At 38.6% G+C, this 20,776-nt stretch overlaps 2 protein-coding genes across 2 annotated transcripts; one reads left to right on the top strand and one right to left on the bottom strand.

Moving 5' to 3' along the window:
• Window positions 1-7,511: 7,511 nt before the first annotated feature.
• On the bottom strand, window positions 7,512-8,204 carry LOC149180263 (uncharacterized). Its single transcript, XM_089413829.1, has one exon. It carries the CDS (start codon window positions 8,202-8,204, stop codon window positions 7,512-7,514), a length of 693 nt encoding a protein of 230 aa, XP_089269955.1.
• A 3,489-nt stretch (window positions 8,205-11,693) lies between these two features.
• On the top strand, window positions 11,694-13,172 carry LOC149180262 (uncharacterized). Its single transcript, XM_089413828.1, has one exon. The coding sequence runs from the start codon at window positions 11,694-11,696 to the stop codon at window positions 13,170-13,172; it is 1,479 nt and encodes a 492-aa protein (XP_089269954.1).
• Window positions 13,173-20,776: the final 7,604 nt, after the last annotated feature.

Genomic DNA, 20,776 nt, shown 5'->3' with positions numbered 1-20,776 from the left:
AATAAGCACCTCGACGAGGAATTAACCTTTTGAGCGGGACATATAAGTAGTAATGTTTCTCTCATTTCATTTCCTTATATCAAGCCGATACTCGTAGGCTTCGTTGGGCCTTTCTACAAATTTTGCACCATGAATAGAGATATGAAAATTCAATAACTATAGTTAATACTCTCAAGTTTTTTATATTAATAAATTACTTTTTTATCACTGATCTAAATTTATTTTAATTTTGGACTTATCAAGTGTTAAGAGTGATCAATTTTTTAGAGTGAAAAGATCCTTCTTGGGGTTTATTAGATCTAGATTTAGGTTGGTATATATATAAGTCACCTGACATGGGAACAGGGGACAAGGAACACACAGCACACACAACTTCCAGTTTCCGACATGAGGCATGTAGACCCCTTGGAACAAGACACATAGGACACATTTTATATATATATATATATATAATTATATATATATATATAATTATATATATATATATATATATATATAATTATATATATATATATAATTATATATATATATATATATATAATTATATATATATTAAAAATTAGTACTAAATAGATATTTCAATGATTTCATATTACTGTAATTCTCATTCGTTTTACAAATTCAGACATAGATCTAGATTCTACATTGTAAATACTAAATTTGTAAGTTGTACAATGTAACATTATGCATACAAATACAATTGTGACAGATTCATCAATAATCCAATAGGAGAAAGACAATAAACTGCAGTTTTCTCATTATGTCACCAAAATCAAAATGTGTTATATAGGTAGTAAGTATTGAGTCCTGAGGACTCCTAACTAGCAATGCCAATGCCAAATAGAAATAGCAAATACAAAACAACTACAAAGTAGTAGGTAGCTCATCAATCAGCATCACTATCATGGTAACCATCACTATCCTCCGGTGCATCCTCCTCCTTTGTATCCAATGTAATCTTTGCATTTGTTGGTGTGGAGGATAGCCCCTCAAAAGTATCACCATCATCAAAAGTCACAGGCTCTAGCACTAGCTCGTTAAGATCCAAGTTGGCCAATGCCAACTCAACACTGTTGTCCAAACCCATATCATCAAGGAAGACATTCCACATCTTTGTCTTTCCCTTCAACCACTCATCCCTTTGCCTGTAAATAAGATGAAGGTTGGTGTGCACATACACCTTTGTCTCTGCCTTGGATTGCTCAAGCCTGTTGTTCTTCACGCTATACAAATTCCCATATGTGCTCCAATTCCTCTTACAACAAGAGGATGAAGTAACCTGAGAGAGGAGCCTCATGGCTAATTGTTGTAGAGGAGGGTTTGTTGCCCCATGAGATGCCCACCAAGAATAGGACTTCTTAGCTCCCCTGTCTCTAATCACATCATAGCCTGCAAATCGCTCAGTGTTAGTGGAAAACTCTGCAAAAGCATCCTCCACCTCATCAAGGGATGCTCTATCCTGAAATATTTGCCTCAATGCATCCTACCGCCCCTGTGAAATTTCATCATCCATGTGAGGAGGGAATCTGCGAGAAAGTCCACGATTCAGCCACTCATGGTTGTAGTATTTTGGGTTCAATGAGTGAGCCAAACAATGCAAAGGTATGCAATTATTGTCCCATCTATTGACAATAATATCCTGTATGGTGGTGCGTTGAAAAAATGTAGCAAGAAAGGCTCAATTTGACTTTAACCTTAGTCAAATTGAGTATCAAATTTCCATATCAATAGGAGAACTTGGAGGCAATTAGCTATCGTGACATGGCTTGTGTCACCCAGTTTACTCATTGAATTCGAGTTAGAGGACTTGGAATTCAGTTAAGCATGTGTGATTGCTAAATTTTAATAATCCAATTAAGTTATTTTTAGTTGTATTTAGTTAATTGACCTCTAACTATTGTTAGAGTCAGTTGAGGTCAGTTGTGCAGTGGTACAACAGTCTAACTCAGAGATTTGTTAGTTAATGATCAATTAGCCTAAAATAGCTAGTGCGTGCAGAGAATTCGAGTTCCTCGGTTGAAGTGGAGATGACAAGGCAGTGTAACAAGCAGTTGTAAACTAGTTTGAGTGTACATATGTTGCATGCAAGCAGTTGATCAATCCTTGGGAATTGTGCAAGGAAATAGGGACTTCCCTATTGTTTAGGAGCTCAAATTAGCTCATATTTGTGCAAGGAAATAGGAGGTTGGAGGAGCCATAAAGTGGCTAAGTGTTGGTCAGAAGTTCCCATTCAGTAGAGAGAAAAGTTATTCTTTTGCAAGTGGTGCTCAGAGCTAGAGCATGCAATTGTAATTGTTTCTCTATCCAACTAATTAATGAAAAGAGGCTTGAGGGGTTTTTCCAAGTTGGGTTTCCCTAGAAATCATTGTGTACTTGTGGTTTTTCTTGTTGCATGTGTATGCATGTTGCTCTAAATTGTGATTTCCATTCTGCATATTATTAGAGTAGAATTTGTGTCTCTTGTTTTCAATTTGAAATCTTTAGCAGTTGCAATTTCTATCAAATTTCTACATGGTATCAAAGCATGATTCACATAGAACAAGAATTCTAAAGTTGTTCCTCAGGAGGTTCAAATTTGGAACTTTAATGTAGCAGGATTTCCTCAAAGTTAGGAGGATGGCCTTTGATGGATTGAGATTAGAGTATGCGTTGGAAGGCAGCTCAAATTTCATTGCCTGGAAGAATCGCATGGAGGCAATGCTTGATCACAATGGATTGTTGGATTATGTCAAAACAAACATTCCAAAACCAGGATCAGTTGATACCTAAAACCTAGCCCAATGGAAGAAAGATGTAGCCAAGGCAAGGAGAATAATCCTGGAGGGAGTGAGAGACCACATTGTCTCAAATCTCCATGGAAAAGAGACACCATTTTCCATGTGGAAGGCACTGACTAAGCTATTCGAAAATAGCAGTGACCATAGAAAATTGGCCCTGAAAGACAAACTTTGAAACATTAAGATGCAGAAAAATGATATTATTTCGCAGTATCTCACCAGATTTACACAAGTTCGGGATGAACTTGGAGGGGTTGGTGTGAATGTTGCAGAAGATGACCTGGTGAGCCTAGCTCTTCTAGGCCTTCCAAAATCCTGGCACAGCTACCAGGACTCTGTGAATGGAAGGGGAAAATTATCAAATTGGGAATGCTTATGGTCTAATTTGGTACACGAATAAATCAGGCGAAATATTAGAGATGGAGGTCCATCTAAGGAGAGGATGAAGAAAATTTTGCATTGGTTGGGAAGGGAAAGAAGGGCAAAGGGAAGAAATCTCAAACCAAGCCAGATTCCAACCAAGGCAAGAAGAAAGACTTGTCCAAAATAAAATGCTTCAATTTTCATGAATTTAGGCACTATGCTACAAAGTGTCCACACAAAAAGTCTAGCAAGAAGAACTCGATAGCAACAACAGTTGAAGCATTGGGTTCACAGTTCGAGTTAGACTTCACCCCGATCACATGCATGGCCAACATTGTGATGGGGAGTGTGTGATACTTGGACTCAAGTGCCTCATTCCACATGACATGGTGTAGAGAGTTTTCCAGTGACCTAGAGGAGAAATATCCCCATATGCATATTGAGCTTGTGGACGACAAAAGGTACAGTGCTACCAGGATGGGTACAGTAACCTTTAAGAGGGAGTCGGGATCCCCTCTTCCCTCAATGATGTCATGCTTATACTAGGCCTGAAGAAGAACCTCATCTTTGTAGCAATTTTGGAAGATCGTGGGTATAATGTTATTTTCAGTAAAGGGAAAGACTTTCTGAGACACATAACTACTAGGCTGGTGAAGCAGATCGGGGTTTGTGTGAAGAACTTGTCTAAACTTGATGTGGAAGATTGCACTGCATTAAGTAGTAAGGTAGAGAAAGTGCAGAGTCAAGATGTTGGTGAACTCTGGCACATAAGGCTTGTTCATTTGCACCATGGCGCCCTTAAAATTATGCAGCAAATAACCACTAGACTGCCTAAAGGATCACTTGAGCAACACAATGTCTACAAGGGTTGTACCTTGGGGAAGTATGTAAAATCCACATTCCATGATCGAGAAGGCAAAGAAAATGTAGCCTTGGAGAGAGTCCACTCTAATCAGTTCTTTGAAGAATAAAAAAATGAAAGAAGAAAAAACAAATAAGGCGAAAGAAGAGAAAGGCTTCTTGCGTAGAGAGGTGATGCAAGTAACTTTGCCAGGGTACTGAACAGGCTCGCTGGCAGTGGAGCGAAGTTTGTGTCCCTACGTGACTCCGTCGGGGTACTGTCTAGGCCTGTTGGTAGCGAAGCAACACCAGAGATGAAACTAAGACTCTGACATTTATATTACTTGTGCACCAATATACCCCTCATCCCCAATCGAAACAACTCAGTTGAATTGGCTTGGTATGTGTGCTGATCGATTAAGAGAATGACAATGACTATATCTTTAACTCAAGCTTAGTGCTAAAGCCATGATGATCAAAGAATCGAACAATACTTCCGGAGGAGTTAGACTTGATTTTCATGAATAAGGTCCTTACAGAGAGTTGGAGCTCTACCAGTGTGTTGCCAAAGTTGTAGCGGCTACAACCACCGTCCTAAATTTTTCATTCGCTTCGTTTTGGAGCCTCCTTCCTCGAAATCTTAGTATCCATCTTACACTCCTCAGGTACTTGTGTTTCATCCAATTTTATCTTTCGCTTAACAACTTGTGTTCACTTGTTTTGTCAACCAACCACAAGCTGACCCAACAACTTGGTTCACAATCGGTCTTGTGCTGTTTGGGAAAACTACACCATCCTAGAGGATAGTTGCATTACACTCAGGAATCGCACAGAGTAGACCAACAATTGCCCTGCACTTAGAATTTTCTGAAAGTAGGCCAACTAACCTTGCTCTAGAAAATTGGGCAGAACAGGCCAACTAGGCTTGCTTTGGAAAATTGCGTAGAGCAGGCCAACCAGCCTTGCTCTAGAAAATTGCATAAAGGAGGACATCCAACCTTGATCTAGAAAATTGTGTAGAGCATGCCAGTTAGTCTTGGCCACTTAGCCCAGAAACAACACAAAAGCTTCCCTTCAGTTGTTGTCCATTGCATGTGCTGGTAGGTTGGTCGGTTCCCTCCAGAACAAAGCAAACCTTCCTTGCATGCATGGTAGCTTTTCCCGAAAAAGGAAAGTGAAAAAGCATCCCTAGATTTTAGGGATCTATTTTTTCCTAGATTTGTGGCATTTGTGTCATAAACCCTAAATCTAATAAATCTCTTTAATGGACACACCAGAGCTAATTCTTCACATTCAATCTTGGATATCTTGCATTCCCAAGGCATCTAGGAACCTTCGGCACCGTCGACACAACTTTTACAGGTAAGTTTTGATTTTCATGTCTGTTGCCGCTTTTTTGTCACTTTTAATTTCTTTGCTTGTGTGAGTGTCATTTTCCTTGTTTTACTGAATGATTTCTGGCATTTCAATGTATTTTAACCTGTAGAAGTGTTTTTTCAAGTTTTTCATTGCATTTCCTTAGTGTCGCATGCATGACCTTGTTTCTGCACTGGTAATCGTCATTGCGACAACTATCTTCATGAGCTTCATTATTTTTTCGTTTGACTGATTTTTCACTTGCTTGGATTGCATGCATGTCTATCCACTCAGAACTGTACCATCTTTGCACACTGATGGGACCAACCCTTTTAGATTCGTGGATTAACAATATTTAATGTTGTGATTAACACTAAGATAAGGTCAGCGCAAACATGATTAACACTATGTCAATAATCAACATAGATATTTTGTTTTTGGTTTAATGGCACAGTTAATTGGTGAGTACGGTGGTAGGTGTGAGGGGACACTTGTCCTTGCCTTGGACTTCACCCTTCTCACTTCGACTATACTCCTCCAACCCTCATTTCATTTTCCACTTTAACGCTTGGCTTTGCTTTGCTCGCGGTGAGGGTTTGTTGATGGTTTGTCTGTGGTTGTGTTGAGGGTTAACACTCCATCCTGTAACTCAATTTGGTTAACTGGTTCTCTCTCTGTGTTGTTCCTTGCAGGTTGCGGTCACAAGGGCATGGTTCCTCGGCTCTGCTTAGCAAGGTAAGCTCTTTGTCTCTGCTACATTTCTTTTTTGCAATTTTTGGTTTTACTAAGGGTAGCCGATCCTTGTGAGTAGGGACTCCCTCTTGTGGCTGTGACCTGGTTGAGGGTTCTTCGCGCTAGTGCCGTCCATTCCTCTAGTGAGATTTTTAAACCCTCTCCCTTGCTGTTGTTCGCCCTTTTGTTTCAGTTGTGAGTACTCAGATTCTACACCCTTCTGCTGGCTGTAACTGCAGGTGGGTGGTTGCTTTGGACGCCTGCTTCCACGACAGTCGCTGTCCGGTGAACCCGGTAGGGTCACTCCTCATCACTGATATATGTTTCGTTTTTATTTTGGTTATGGTTCCAACACTTTGGTTGTCTGGTAGTTTGTCTGGCTCTGAGGGCCTCGGCTCTTTGGTTGCTGTTGGCCACCTTTGGCTATGCCCTTTTTGTATATTAATTATGTTGTCTCAACAATATTGAATATTTTTTGGGTCTTCAAACCTTGGGTCTATCGTGGGTTGTCTCTAATGAGACTCATCCTATCTTGGCAATTGCTATTTTGGTATTTTTTTTGCAACTTATCTTCCTGCACGATTATTATTTGAAAGAAAGAAAAGACTTTTGTTTGTATGGCTATGGGTTACCTGAATATGCAATGCGATCATTTTTTAAGCTGAGACTATTGATTCTGTAGAGGCTTCTTCGTGTCGTTTGTCTACTCTTAATGGGCTTGGAATTTGTTACTAGTCGGAACTGTAATTTTTCTCTTTGTTATCAGAATATCTCCAATTGCTGCTAGTTCCGTCTTCGAGACACTCTATTGCTAGATAACTGGTAGGAAATAGTTGTTTTGGAGAAGAAAAAGAAATACACTGCTCTGGTCTTTGTCAATGCACACAGTAGTTGAACGAAAGGGATTAATAGTTAGCTGTAAATGAAATTCATTGCTCTGTCTTGGTCAATACACACAGTATTTTAATGGAAGATATTAATAGATAACTGTAAATGGATACAAATGTTCTGCACAGAAAAGAAATTCTTGTTTTATTTTCTTCTATTCTGTCTCTTGTAATCGAACCCCTTACAAAATGTGATATGTTTTCTTTTCTACTATTTCGAGACAGTTTCTCATAATTGCTTGCAATTACATCTGTAGTTAAATGGTTATGATAACTATTTTTGTTTTTCTTGCTTTGTTGGAATATTTTTTTTTGTACGAAAGACAACTGTTAAATAAAAAGAAAGAAGAAAAGAAAGGTGGTTGTAATAGCCTTCATCTAACCATGATGTTCCTAAATTCCATTTAACTAATAAATTAAAAATGCAAGTCCCTAAATGTTGTTTTAACCAACAAATGGAAATGAAACTAAATGATAAATGTGAACTTGTTCTTCTTAGCTGAGACCAAACACCTCAGCCATGATACCCTCAGCTAGATGCTCTTGCATCAGGCTCCTAGGGTAATAAAAATTCATGGCTCCAGTCCATGAGCTTCTCGACTGAATAGCCTGCATGTTGTATTTGTCCTGTGTTAAGCCAGGAACTGTCCTCAATGGGACGGTTCTTCCACTTGACAAGATACTGTAGGTACTCTTTCCGCCGAGTCCGCCTGGCCACTTGAGTGTCGAGGATCCTCTTGATCTCAAGGGGATGAGTTGAAGGCATTTTTCTCATCCAAGTGTTACTTCCCTCCTGTGTGTCCCGTGTAGGCTGTGCTAAACTGTCGTCTTCAGGATCGACAGTATATGGAAACAAGTCTGCCACGTTGAAAATGGGCGATATGCCTATTGCTGGAGGCAGCTGTAATTCATAAGAATTGGCTGAAAATTTACGCAAAATTTTGTAAGGACCAATCTTTTTATATTTTAGTTTGTTGTATTCAACCCTAGGAAACCACTCTCTGCGCAACTGTGCGAGGACTTCATCCCCCACATTAAACTGTACCTCTCTTCGTTTCAGATCTGCCCGCTGCTTATACTTTTGACTGATGTCCTGCAACTTCGTCTTTACCTTCTCGTGTAGGTCATTCATTGCTTTGGCGAAATCTTCCCCATCCGCACTCCGTCTTTCCTGCTGTCCTAGATCTCGTAACTCATGCATTTCGCGAGGATGCATGCCATATAATATCTGAAAAGAACTGTATACCATGCTATGATTTGGTGAGTCGTTGTAAGCGAACTCTGCCTAGGCAAGTACACGATCCCACATGCGTGAATTTTCTATGATCAAGCTTTGTAGTAGGTTTCCCAAGCTCCTGTTTACCACCTATGTTTGCCTGTCGGTCTGTAGGTGATAAGCAGAGTTGAAACTTAACTGTGTGTCCATCTTCTTCTACAAGGTGCACCAAAAGCGTCCTGTAAATTTCATGTCCCTGTCGAAAACAATGGACTTAGGTAGGCTGTGCAGCCTGACTATCTCTGTGAAAATCAAGTGGGCCACGTGAGTGGCATCGCTGGTTTTTTTACAAGGGATGAAATGTGCCATTTTTGAGAACCGGTCTACTACCACCATCACAGAATCATAACCCCACTGCGTTCTTGGTAGACCCAAGACAAAGTCCAAGTTGACTGAGTCCCACGGTCTACTCGGAATAGGTAGTGGTGTGTAGAGTCCCATATTCTGACTGTGTCCTTTTGCCAACTAACACACTTTACATCTGGTTACAAATCACTGCACATCCCTCCACATCTTTTGCCAGTAATAGAAATGGCTGAGGTGGTCTAAGGTCTTGTTAATGCCGAAATGTCTGGCTATACCTCCACTGTGCTTCTCCCTTATGATGTTCTCCCTCATCGAATAGTTAGGAATGCATAACTGTCCCCCTTTAACAATAGCTTCTCCTATAAGTTATAGTCCAGCCACGGACTATTGTTCCTCAACAAAGGATTTTGGCAAGCTTCATAAGCCTCCTTCAAATCCATATCTATCTTATACAAGTCTATTAGGTGATCGAAACCCAACACTTGTATCGTACTTTCCTGTAAGAGCAAAGCTCTTATGCTCAATGCATCTGCTACTTTGTTGCACTATCCACTGATATGCTTCAAGACAAACGTGAAACTCTGCAAGTACTCAACCCACTTTGCATCCTTGTGGTTTAGCTTATGTTTCTGCATAACGTACTGCAATGCAAAATTATCAGAAAACAGAACAAATTCATTACCTAGCAAATAGTGTCTCCAATGCTTCAATGCTTGGACGACAACATAGAACTCCTTGTCGTAAGATGAGTACTTCTGCCTGCTTTCGTTCAATTTTTCGCTAAAATAAGCAACAGGTTTGTCTTCTTGGCTGAGTACGGCCCCAATGGCTGTACCACTGGCATCACAACGAACTTGGAAAAGCTTGTTAAAATATGACAATCTCAGGATTGGTCTTTCAATTATCTTCTTCTTCAACATTTGAAAGCTTTTCTCTGATGCCTCAGTCCAACGGAAAGGCTGACTTGCCTTTTTTATAGTATCCAACATAGGTGTGCAGATCTCACTAAAATTTCTTATAAACTTACAATAAAAACTTGCCAACCCATGAAAACTACGTACCTCAAACAAACTTTTTGGGGATGGCCAGCTAATGATTGCTGCAATTTTCTCTGGGTTCATCTTCAGCTTATTTTCTGCAATCATAAAACCCAAATAAACTAATTCCCTCTAAAGAAAAGAACATTTTTTTAGATTTATCAGCAACTTGTTTTGCTGTAACTTTTCCAGCACACTTCGAACGTGTTGAAAATATTCTCCTCTAGTTTTACTAAAAATCAGTATATCATCAAGATATACAATCACGAACTTTCCAATGAATTCTTTTAACATCTCATTCATTAAGCGCATAAAGATACTAGGGGTATTGCTTAACTCGAATGGCATCACCAGCCACTCATACAAACCTTCATTGGTTTTAAAAGCTATCTTCCATTCGTCCCCTTCCCTGATTCGGATCTGATGGTATCCACTCTTCAGATCGATTTTCAAGAAATATGTTGCCCCACTCAAACAATCCATCATGTCATCCGTCCGTGGTAATGGAAACCTGTACCTGATGGTAATCTTATTGATGGCTCTCGAATCTGTGCACATTCACCATTCTCCTCCTTTTTTTGGAGCTAAAAATGTTGGAACTACATAGGGACTTAAACTCTCCCTTATCAACCCTTTATCCAACAATTCTTGTACCTGTTTCCTGATCTCCTCGTTGTCCTTAGGACTCATTTGGTATGTTTCTTTGTTCGGTAAACTAGCTCCGGGTATAAAGTCTATGTGATGACTAATACTTCTCTTAGGAGGAAATTTATCCGGCAGATCGTCCACTACAATGTCCCTGAACTCCCACAACATGTTCTGAATTTCTTCAGGCAAATCTGCAATTTTGGTGTGCAACAACACTGTTTTTGGCCCCCTCAAAACAACATATTTTATCTCACTGTCTTCGATCTGTTTCAAAAATTCCTTTCCTCCCATCAACAACACTTTGGTTCCGCTAGTTTTTGTTGCTTCCTCCTCCTTGATGGGCACAAGTGTGTGTTTAGTCCCATCCTTGACAAACTTGTAACAATTTGTCTTTCTGTCATGCACTACCTTTCTGTCATACTGCCATGGCCTTCCTAGCAGTATGTGACATACGTTCATAGGCATAATATCGCAAATAACCTTGTCCTTATACTTTCCAATATGGAACTCAACTTCACACTGTTCGTCAACCAACAGCTGATGGCCTTTTTGCAACCACGACACCTTATAGGGAGTGGGGTGCTTCAGCCTCTTCAAACCCAACCTCTCCACCATCTCTGTGGCAACCAGATTATCCGTACTCCCATTGTCGATAATCAACTTGCAGCATTTTCCGTGTGACTTACAAACTGTCCAAAATAATGCCTTCCTTTGAGTTTGTTCAAATGTCTCCTTAGCTGGCTTTAGCAGTACTTTATTCAAAATTAAGGCTTCTCCTGTTTCCAACACATTCTCCACTTCCTGGGGTGTTGCCTCTACTTCCTTGGGCTATGCAACATACGCTCCTCTTGCACCAGCTTGTTCTCCTTCAGGACACTCAAAAGACTCGTGGCCCCACTTGTGGCACTTGTAGCACTGGTAGGCAGCTCCTCTGCCTCTACCATTTCCCCTTCCTCTCTGATATGACCTTCCTCCTCTAGTGCTACCTTCTTTTTCTGTTGTCCTTGAAGTCTTGGAACTGCCGCCCTCTTCACTATTGTTGGCAGTTCTTCCTCTGCCATAGGATTGCCCTTTTCCTCTGCCAGTTCCTCGTCCTCTCCTGGCATTCTGATTTCTTGTGATCTTCTCTTCTGCCTTTATGGCACTCTGGTATGCTTCTTCTATGTTCCTTGGAGAGAGAATGCTTATCTCATCCAATATTTTCAGCCTTAGGCCATTCGCAAACCTTGCTGTTTTTTCTGGGGTGTCTTCCGTGTAACCAGCTCTCAAATTCACCCAGTAGAATTCTTTAGTATATTCCTTCACCATCATTCCTATTTGCTTCAAATTCTGTACTTGTCGATGCAAGGCAATTTGGTAATCTTTGGGCAAAAATCTTCCCTTCATCTTGGCTACCATTCTTGACCATTTCTTAATTGGCAACTTATTCATCCTCCTTCTTTCTGCAAAGTCCGGGTGGAGGATAATATCGATGGAGAATCTCTGGACAAAGGTGGTTAAAAGGAAGTATATAGACCCAGTCCCTCTAGAAGATTGGATCCGGAGTCAGGAAAAGAAAAAGAAGAATATATCAGTCATTTGGAAGGCTACGCTGGAGGCCTTCTCTGTGATAGAACAAGGCCTGGCCTGGAAAGTGGGAGATGGTAGTCACATCAGAATTGGCAGGGACCCTTGGGTGGGTTGCAATGAAGCTTTTGCTCTGTCACCAGGTCTCCTCAGACACCTTGACAGTAAAGGAATAGTCACTCTAAACCAGGTGGAGAAAGTAGGCCACTCCACTCTATGGGGTCAGGCATGGAAAAATGATGAAGATTTAGGTTTAAATATCAGATGGAAGAACGAATGGGCCTCCTACATCCAAGAACTCCATCGGTCACATGTTAGACTCAAAAACGAAACTGATAAGCTGATGTGGGCCCAGGGGAAAACTGGAGAATACCATCCCAAAGATGGATACTCCTTCTTAATGAAACAGAAAGGGTGGGATAATCCCGAGTGGTGGTCTAAAAGCATTTGGAAGCTTAATAGCCCAGCAAAGGCCAGGATATTCCTTTGGTGTCTGCTAAAAGGAAAAATCCCAACATGGGACACTTTACAAGCTAGATACCTTGTTGGTCCAGGAAGATGCCCTTTATGTAAATCTGATGAGGAAACTATTAGACATCTTTTTACATCTTGCACAATTTCTTTAAAGATTTGGGAAGAGCTTACAGTTCTGCTTAATGTTAAAGCTCAGTGGGGGTCAGATCCTTTGGAAGTTGCATGGAGAAAATGGTGGCATAACTACCCGGATGGGAATATGAGAAACCTACCTCTCATTTTCTTCTGGGGTGTATGGCTTGCGAGAAACAAGTGTATATTTCAAGATAATATCATCCCCTCATCTGTCATTGCTTCTAATTGCGCAGCCATATACTCTGCTATTCCGGCCCCTGAAGCGAAAAATCCCCCAATCCGTGACAAGCCTCTAATTATCAAGGAAGGCATTCCTTGGGCCTTTTTCGATGGAGCTTCCCAGAATAACAGGGCCGGCGCTGGAATAAGCATTCATTTAACCTCTGATCATTGCCTAAAAGCTTCTGTCGGATTAGGTTCTGGGACAAACAATTTTGCCGAGTTGTCTGCTTTACATCTTTTGCTTTGCTGGCTACTTCAGAGGAACATCTTCACTATTCAAATCTTCGGCGATTCACAAAATGTCATTAAATGGGTCAATGGAAATGCATCTTGTCAAAATCAGATTTTAAAGCCACTGTTAGAAGAAATTTTGGTATTAAAGTCCTCTTTTAACAGTTTTCATATCTGTCACATCTACAGGGAAAAAAATGAAGAAGCAGATCAGCTTTCTAAAGCTGGTTTACAACAGGATTTGGGCGGCTGGTCAATAGAGGAACACTTCCAGGGGCAGCAAATCATATCACATCAGCCCCCATTTGCTCCTCCTCAATGAGCGAGGATTCCACTCCTTTCTTTTTTGCATACAGATCTTCTTTCTCATGGTCAAAAGTTTATATATCTTTTACAGTTTTTCACACTTTTTTGTAAATTTTTGTTTCAGGCAAACAAAAAACAGTATACAAAAAAACTCTTTATATATTTTTTCTCAGATGTTTAAAATTAACTATGGACAGCTTGATGTACGGGGTTGTTTTCCTTCATGGAAGGAGACCCCAAGTCGTTCGCCTAAATGGTATGTATATAAACCTCCGGAAGAGGGGAAGTAGAGACAGTCAGTCATCACAAGACTGGTTTTCGTTTTTGTTTGATGTTTTAAAGGCTTTTAGTCAGTCCGGAACAGCTCCAGCCGAGCCATCTACTCTGATCAGTGATCCATACAGAATGTAAAAAACTTTTTATTATGCTAATGAAAAGTTTTGGTTTTTTTTCTTCGGAAAAAAAAAAGGGAATAAGGGGATAGGAAGGAGGGAAAAATGTGATTTTTAAAGAGGGAAAATATTGGGATATTAATGACTATACAACTTTGACATCATCCCTTTGACTGTAGACACATGATCAAGTAGACATCCTAACAAACTCTCAATACCCTGACTCAACAGTCGTCATAACATCTCCCAATACTTAGACACCCCTTCCCATGATTGAACTTGAATGATCAAGGTGATGACCATGCTCATAATGAATTTCCAAATAGTAAAAGGTCAAACTTATGACAATGAAAATGTTGATGAGTTTGACCCTTTGTATGACAACAAAAACTCATGAATTTTCGAATACTTTTGACTAATAAACTAACCTACTCTAACGAATTTAATAACAAGGATTTAACTCACAATTAAATCACCCAACAAGCACGTAGAAACTGTGTGACCTAAACCAAGTCTATAGCGTACAAGCATATACATAAGCCTCGCATACATAATCTTATATCACTGCATCAAAATCAGCCTCTCTAAGTGTCACAAAACTAACCTTGTCAAGGTGGGACACTAATATATGCAAAACCTTCCAAGTGTGCATTTGGGGTTCAAGAAGTGGAATATTTGATTCATATTGTATCACACAACGAGGTCAAGCTGGATTGAAACAAAGCAAAAAATATGAGGGAACAACCAATCCCAAATACCTTGAATAAGTTGAGAGGATTATTAGAATTTACAATATATTACCAAAGGAGTCATTTTCTTGGACTAAAGAGGAAACTAAAGCATTTGAATAACTTAAAGAGGCTATGTGTACAACGCACATCTTTGCGACACATGACTTCACAAAAATATTTATTGTGGATTGTGATGCCTCAAGCCATGACATTGGTGTAGTTTTGACACAAGAAGGAAGATCCCTTGCCTTTGAAAGTAGATAACTTTAAAAAATAACTTACTCAGACCCGTCTATGAAAAAGAAATGTTGGCCATACTCCATGCAGTTAAGAAATGACATCAATGCCAAATAGGAAGACACTTCAAAGTAAAAACATATCATGGTATTTTGAAGTACTTCTTGGAGGAAAGACTATATTCAGAAGAGAAATAAAAATGGGTCACGAAGATGTTGGGTTATGACTTTCAAATTATCTACAAAAAGGGAAAACAAAATATTTTGGCAGATGCACTATGAAGAAATGAGGAAGACACAAATGGTTTATTATTTGCTATTTCCATTCCACAATCTAACTAGGTGGAAGAAGCAAGAACAAAAGGGCAACAAGATGAGAATATATGCAAGATAATAAACAACTACAAGAGGACCATGATGAATTAAGAAAAATTTACATGGAAAAATGATTTTTTATGGTATCAAGATTTCTTATACTTATGTAAGAATAATTAACTCAAAAAGAAGATCATATTGGAATCGCACACCTCTCTTATAGCAGGACATTAAGGATTCTTGAAGACATACCATAGGATTAAGAAATATTTTTTTGGGAAGGTCTTAAAGTAGATCTACAAAAAATTGCAGCAAAATGTGTGGTATGTCAACAAAATAAAGGATAGACTATCAAGACCCTAGGGCTCCTTCAACCTTTATCCATACCAAGCCAGCATTGGGAAGAAGTTTTAGTGGATTGTATTATAGGCTTACCCAAATCTGAAGGAAATTGTGTCATTATGGTAGTGGTAGATCAAATGAAAAAGTATGCCACTATTTCTCTCATTCTCATCCTCTTAAAGCAAGTACTTTGGTAGAAGCATTCATGGAAACAATCCAAAAGATTCATGGAAAACCAAAGATTATTGTGAGTGATAGAGATCCAATTTTCACTAGAAATTTTTGGAATGAATTATTTTCTTGTTTGGGTATTCAATTGGCTCACAACACATCTTACCATCCTCAATCTCATGGGAAAATGAGATTGTGAATAAATGTTTATAAGGATATCTACATTGCTTTACATCTAATAAATAGACAAAATGGGTGAAATGGTTTCCCTTCACAAAATGGTGGTACAACACATCCTTCCATACTTCATAAAAAAATGTCACCATTTATGGCTCTTTATTGATATCATCCTTTATCCATCATATCACCCTTGAAAGGGACTATAAAGGCTCAAGCAGTAAAGGAACACATCCAACACCAATCTAGAGGTTCTCAAACTATTGAAGGATAAATTGGTTATGGAACAAAATAAGATGAAACAACAAGAAGATAAACATCGCAGTGAATGGGAATTTGAAGTGGGGGATTGCATATTTGTGATACTACGACCATATAAACAAATATCTCTCAAGCAACAAAAGAAGGATAATAAATTAGCTCAGGGGTATTATGACCCCTATAAGGTATTGTAGAGGATTGGAAGTATGGCCTACAAATTGGAGCTACATCCATCTTCACGTGTACATCCATTCTTCCATTTTTCTTGCTTAAAGAAGGTCATCGGTGATAAGATCCCAGTCTAAACTCTTCTACTAGGGATTAATGAAGAAGGGAAAATAATACTAGAACCATAAAAAATTTGGAAACAAGTACTAAGTAGTTGAGAAATTGAGCAATTACTGAGTACCTCATCAAATGGGAGGAACTACCAGTGGAAGAAGTGACATGGGAAGATGAGTGTTTCATGCAAAAACACCCATAGATAGTCAGGTGTTGAGGGAAACTCTTCGTTGAAGGGGAGGGGCATCTTAAGCCCTATATAAACCCCATGTTAACCCAAAAACCCATTACTAAGCCCTAGATATTAAGTGATTACATTTCTATTGTTATATTGTTATGTAGGATAGAACCCCTCATGGTCCTATTATACATACATACATACAGATATATATATATATATGTGTGTGTGTGTGTGTGTGTGTGGAAGACAAAGGATACAATTATAATAAAATAGGATCATGAGGGGTTTGAGCCTATATAACAATATAATAATGGAAATGTAATCACTCAATATCTCGTTATATATAATGAGAGAGGGAGAGAGAAAGGAGACCCAGTCTTAGATCATAAAATACGGTCTTGTTTATTGTATAAGGAGGTATCCCCCTTGAAGTGGATTGTAAGTATTGGTTTCTTATAATTTTTAAGGCACAAGGTTCATAACCTAATTTTCTCTAGTCACCAAATCTTGGATAGTTTTCTACAAGTGTCTCATTGATTATTTTCCTGACATATGAGATAACCAACTAGGAATCACCATCAATGTGCAATGTTGATAGATTTCATTAATATCCAAGACCAAGCCTCTCTCAAATGCAAGAAACTCCACCACATTATTAATTCTAATACCACACTTTGTAACATACAAGTTCAAGGTTTGACCTTCCTAGTCTCAAAATCCCTCCATAACCAACTTGTTCAATGTTTCCTTCGAAAGCATCATCAAAATTTAAGTTCACAAAACCTATTGGGGCAGTGTAGATTAAAGGAGAGGCATTTCAAAGAGTAGGGATCTTGGAATGAATATTTGAGATTATTAAGGAGAATGCTCAAGTTTTGATAATATCTTTATTTCATGTTGATTTTCTTTCCATTCCTCCTGGGTCCATCCTTTAGAGAGCATGGTATCTCAGACACTTTTCTTAATAATTTACCATATTTTCCCTTCCTCATTTTTCTTTCAATTGAAAATCCTCTTATTTCTTTCTTTCCAAGTCACAAACCTGATAAATCCAAGAACAATAATCCATGTTCAATTTAGAATTGGGTTAGAAAATATGTTTATTCTCCATTTCTCTAAACTTTCGACCAGGCTATTGTAATTGTGGTTTCAGTATCCAAAAAGGAATATGACCCGCACCAAAGATGATAAACAATAGGACAGGAATTCAAAAGATGTTCCACAGTCTCTTCCCTATTCCAGCATAAGGGGCACATTGAAGGGCCCCAAAGTTAAATTTTTCTAATTTGATCCCACAAGAGGATATTTTATCTTCCTATCAGCCACAAAAATTGTGCAAACTTAGTCCAACGACCACTCGCCCAAATTTTTCACCATAGAGGTTGATGATGGATATCCTTGTGATTGGCAAATAGGGAGTATGCTTACTTAAGATTGAACATCCGTTTGGTTTGATAACCCCACCGAAGTTTGTCACGAACTTGAGAAATGGTAATTTCGTGACTTTGCAACTCCTAAGCAAGAATGAGCTAGGCAGTTAAGGTTGGGTGTGCCGACCAATATTCTATCGTCTTCCATCCTCTCAAAATTGAAAAATCAAGTAATGGTTTCCAGATTCTTCTATTGTAGTGCACCATTTCTCTGAACTAAACATCTCTAACCCTTGAAGTTCCCCATGATCCCCAACCATGGCATTTTTTTCCACACATATTTCGAGAAGAGGTTAGTGTGTCCATTCTTAATCTCCTAAATGGAATTATTTTGGATAAGACTCTAGTTTTCTCGTGCCAAATTCCATATAGAGGATCCCAAGGGATAATCTGTAGCTCTTAACTTTTACAATGAGAATAGGTGTGGCAATATTTATTGTCCCAAAATTGTTTCAAAATTTCATTGCCTCCTTGAAGCAATCTCTACCATAGCTTAGCTCCTAATGCCTTGTTAAGGACTCTGGGTCTCTCAGACCCAAACCCCCAACCAACTTGTGGATGCAAATATTTTCATATGCAACCAATGACCATTATTTTTCCTTCTTTTCTCCTCTCTAAAGAATATATATATAGATAGAGAGAGAGAGAGAGAGAGAGAGAGAGAGAGAGAGAGAGAGAGAGAGAGAGAGAGAGATTTTTCCTTCTTTTCTCCTCTCTAAAGAATATATATATATATATATATATATAGAGAGAGAGAGAGAGAGAGAGAGATATTTTTCCTTCTTTTCTCCTCTCTAAAGAATATATATATATATATATATATAGAGAGAGAGAGAGAGAGAGAGAGAGAAGTGATGGATTGAAAGAGAGAGAGAGAGAGAGAGAGAGAATGATGGATTGAAAGAGAGAGAGAGAGAGAGAGAGAGTAGTGATGGATTGAAAGATAAATTTGGGAGCTCTTAAGGCTGATAATTGGTAAACTGGAAGAGCTTGAAGGACAAACTTGAGAAGGACAAGTCTGCCTACTAAGTTAAGAGAACATAATGCACAATTTTCTAGATTATTGGAGATATTCTAAATTATTCCCTACCAACAAGCTAATATCAAAGAGTTATCTACCAATGGAGCTCCTAGGTACTTAGCAAGAAGTTTTCCTATTTGGAAGTCCATGATGTGTCCTAGATGTCTATGAACAACCACATTAGTGTTAAAGAAATATATATTTGATTTTTTTGAATTTATCACCACACTTGAATCCTCTATGGAGTCATTGAGTATGATTTTCAAATCCCTAGTATCCCTCACAATGAGCATACCTAAGAGCATAATATCATCAAAAAATTGTTGATGGGTGATAGGTAAATCATTACCATAAAGGTAGAGCTCCTTGATAACCTCCTAACATCCAACAACTTTAAGATATCTTCCCAATACCTCTACTGCCAAGATGAATAAAAAGGGGGAGATAGGATCTCGCTGTCATATAATTGTGGAAGGATTAAAATTGATGGTTGGAGAAAAATTCAAAAGGATGGAGAAGAAGAGAGTAGAGATTAGGGACTTGATCTAAGGGATCTATTGAGATGAAAAAACAAAGGTTTTGAGAGTTTGGAGTAAGAAATGCCAATTAAAATGGTCATAAGATTTAGAGAGGTCCAATTTTACAAGCATCATGGCCTTCTTGGATCTCTTTAGGGAGTGGATAACCTCACTAGCTACCATGATCCCATCAAGTATTTCACGAACTTTAGGAAAACTAGTCTGCTATGGGGAAATGATATTGTCCAACAGAGGTTTGTGGTGATTCACAATGATCGATGATATAATATTTATAAACAATATTACAAAGGGAAATTGGTATAAACTACTAGAATTATCCACTTTTCCAGACTTGGGAATTAAAGTACTAAAAGTATCATTAATACCTATCCATACCTTTTCAAAGAAACGATATTCTTAAACTAGAGCATGTGCCTTTAAGACTATACAAGGCTAGAAATCTTGAAAGAAGTTTTTTGTGAAGCCATTGGGCCCAAAAGATTTATTTTTTGGCAACAACATTAATACCTCTTCCAATTTTCTAAACAATAATTCTCTCATGAGGACCTTATTCTAGGTTGGATAATGAAGACTGGGTACATGCAAGGTAATTTGTTGGATAGTAGTTGAACTGTTGGGCATGGAATTCATAAGCAATGAATGATAGTGTGAGACAAGTTCCTAAGTCTATGATTTTCCATGTTTCACCAAGCATTTCCCATCACTGGAGGAATGTGAGAATATCTTGTTGTTGTGGCGATGTTTTACCATAGCCTTATAGAAAATTTTTGAGTTCCTCTATCATTTCCTCTTCCATTTCACACGACACTTTTATTTCCAAAAGGTATCCTCCTACTTTTTCCATTGCTCTATTTTTTTAATCTGTTGTCCTTATTCCATTATCAAGGTATACATCTCCATAATAATATGATGTTGCACCTGCTGCATGTGCGTCTCCAGGACTTGTTTTTATTTGGATATATGACTGAATTCCTTTCTATTCCATTCTTTAAATTTGACTTTAAATTCCTTGAGCTTACGTTGGAAGGTATGCATGTGGTTTCATCCTTGGACCTATAGTTCTCCCCGTCATATTTTGGCTTTGGATAGGAATCAAGATCCTATAGCTAGAAGCCTTCAAATTTGAAGGGCCATTTATGAGGAGTTGCTTTCAAGTCTAACTCTAAGTGGATTGACTAGTGGTATGAGCCAATTATTGGTTAAATAACAGCTAAAACAAAAATACCATGTTCAAGTAAGGTTTAAGATACTAAAATCGATCAAGTTTTCTAACCTCCTAGTTTCTTCCTCCCCTATGATTATTCCAAGTATACACCCCATTGGTAATATTCAAAACATCCACTTGAAGTTGATGATGAAGGTCAGAGAATTGTTATACCTTACCTTTGAGCATCCTGATCCCCCCATTCTTCTCCTCCAGGGATTTAATGAGGTTGAAATCAAATCTCTACCAATGAACTAAATCTTTTCTTGGTGGAGGGATCATATTATTATAAATGCTAGCCAAAAAGTTGATTTTTCTATGGGGATATGGCAACCATA

Source organism: Pinus tabuliformis, chromosome 3_2 (assembly GCF_031772625.1).
Source record: "Pinus tabuliformis cultivar Carrire ecotype Pingquan chromosome 3_2, CPIR1, whole genome shotgun sequence".
In the NCBI taxonomy this organism is placed as follows: Eukaryota; Viridiplantae; Streptophyta; class Pinopsida; order Pinales; family Pinaceae; genus Pinus; species Pinus tabuliformis.
The sequence above is the reverse complement of the archived record's forward strand: the minus strand, read 5'-3'. Positions and strand labels throughout refer to the sequence as shown.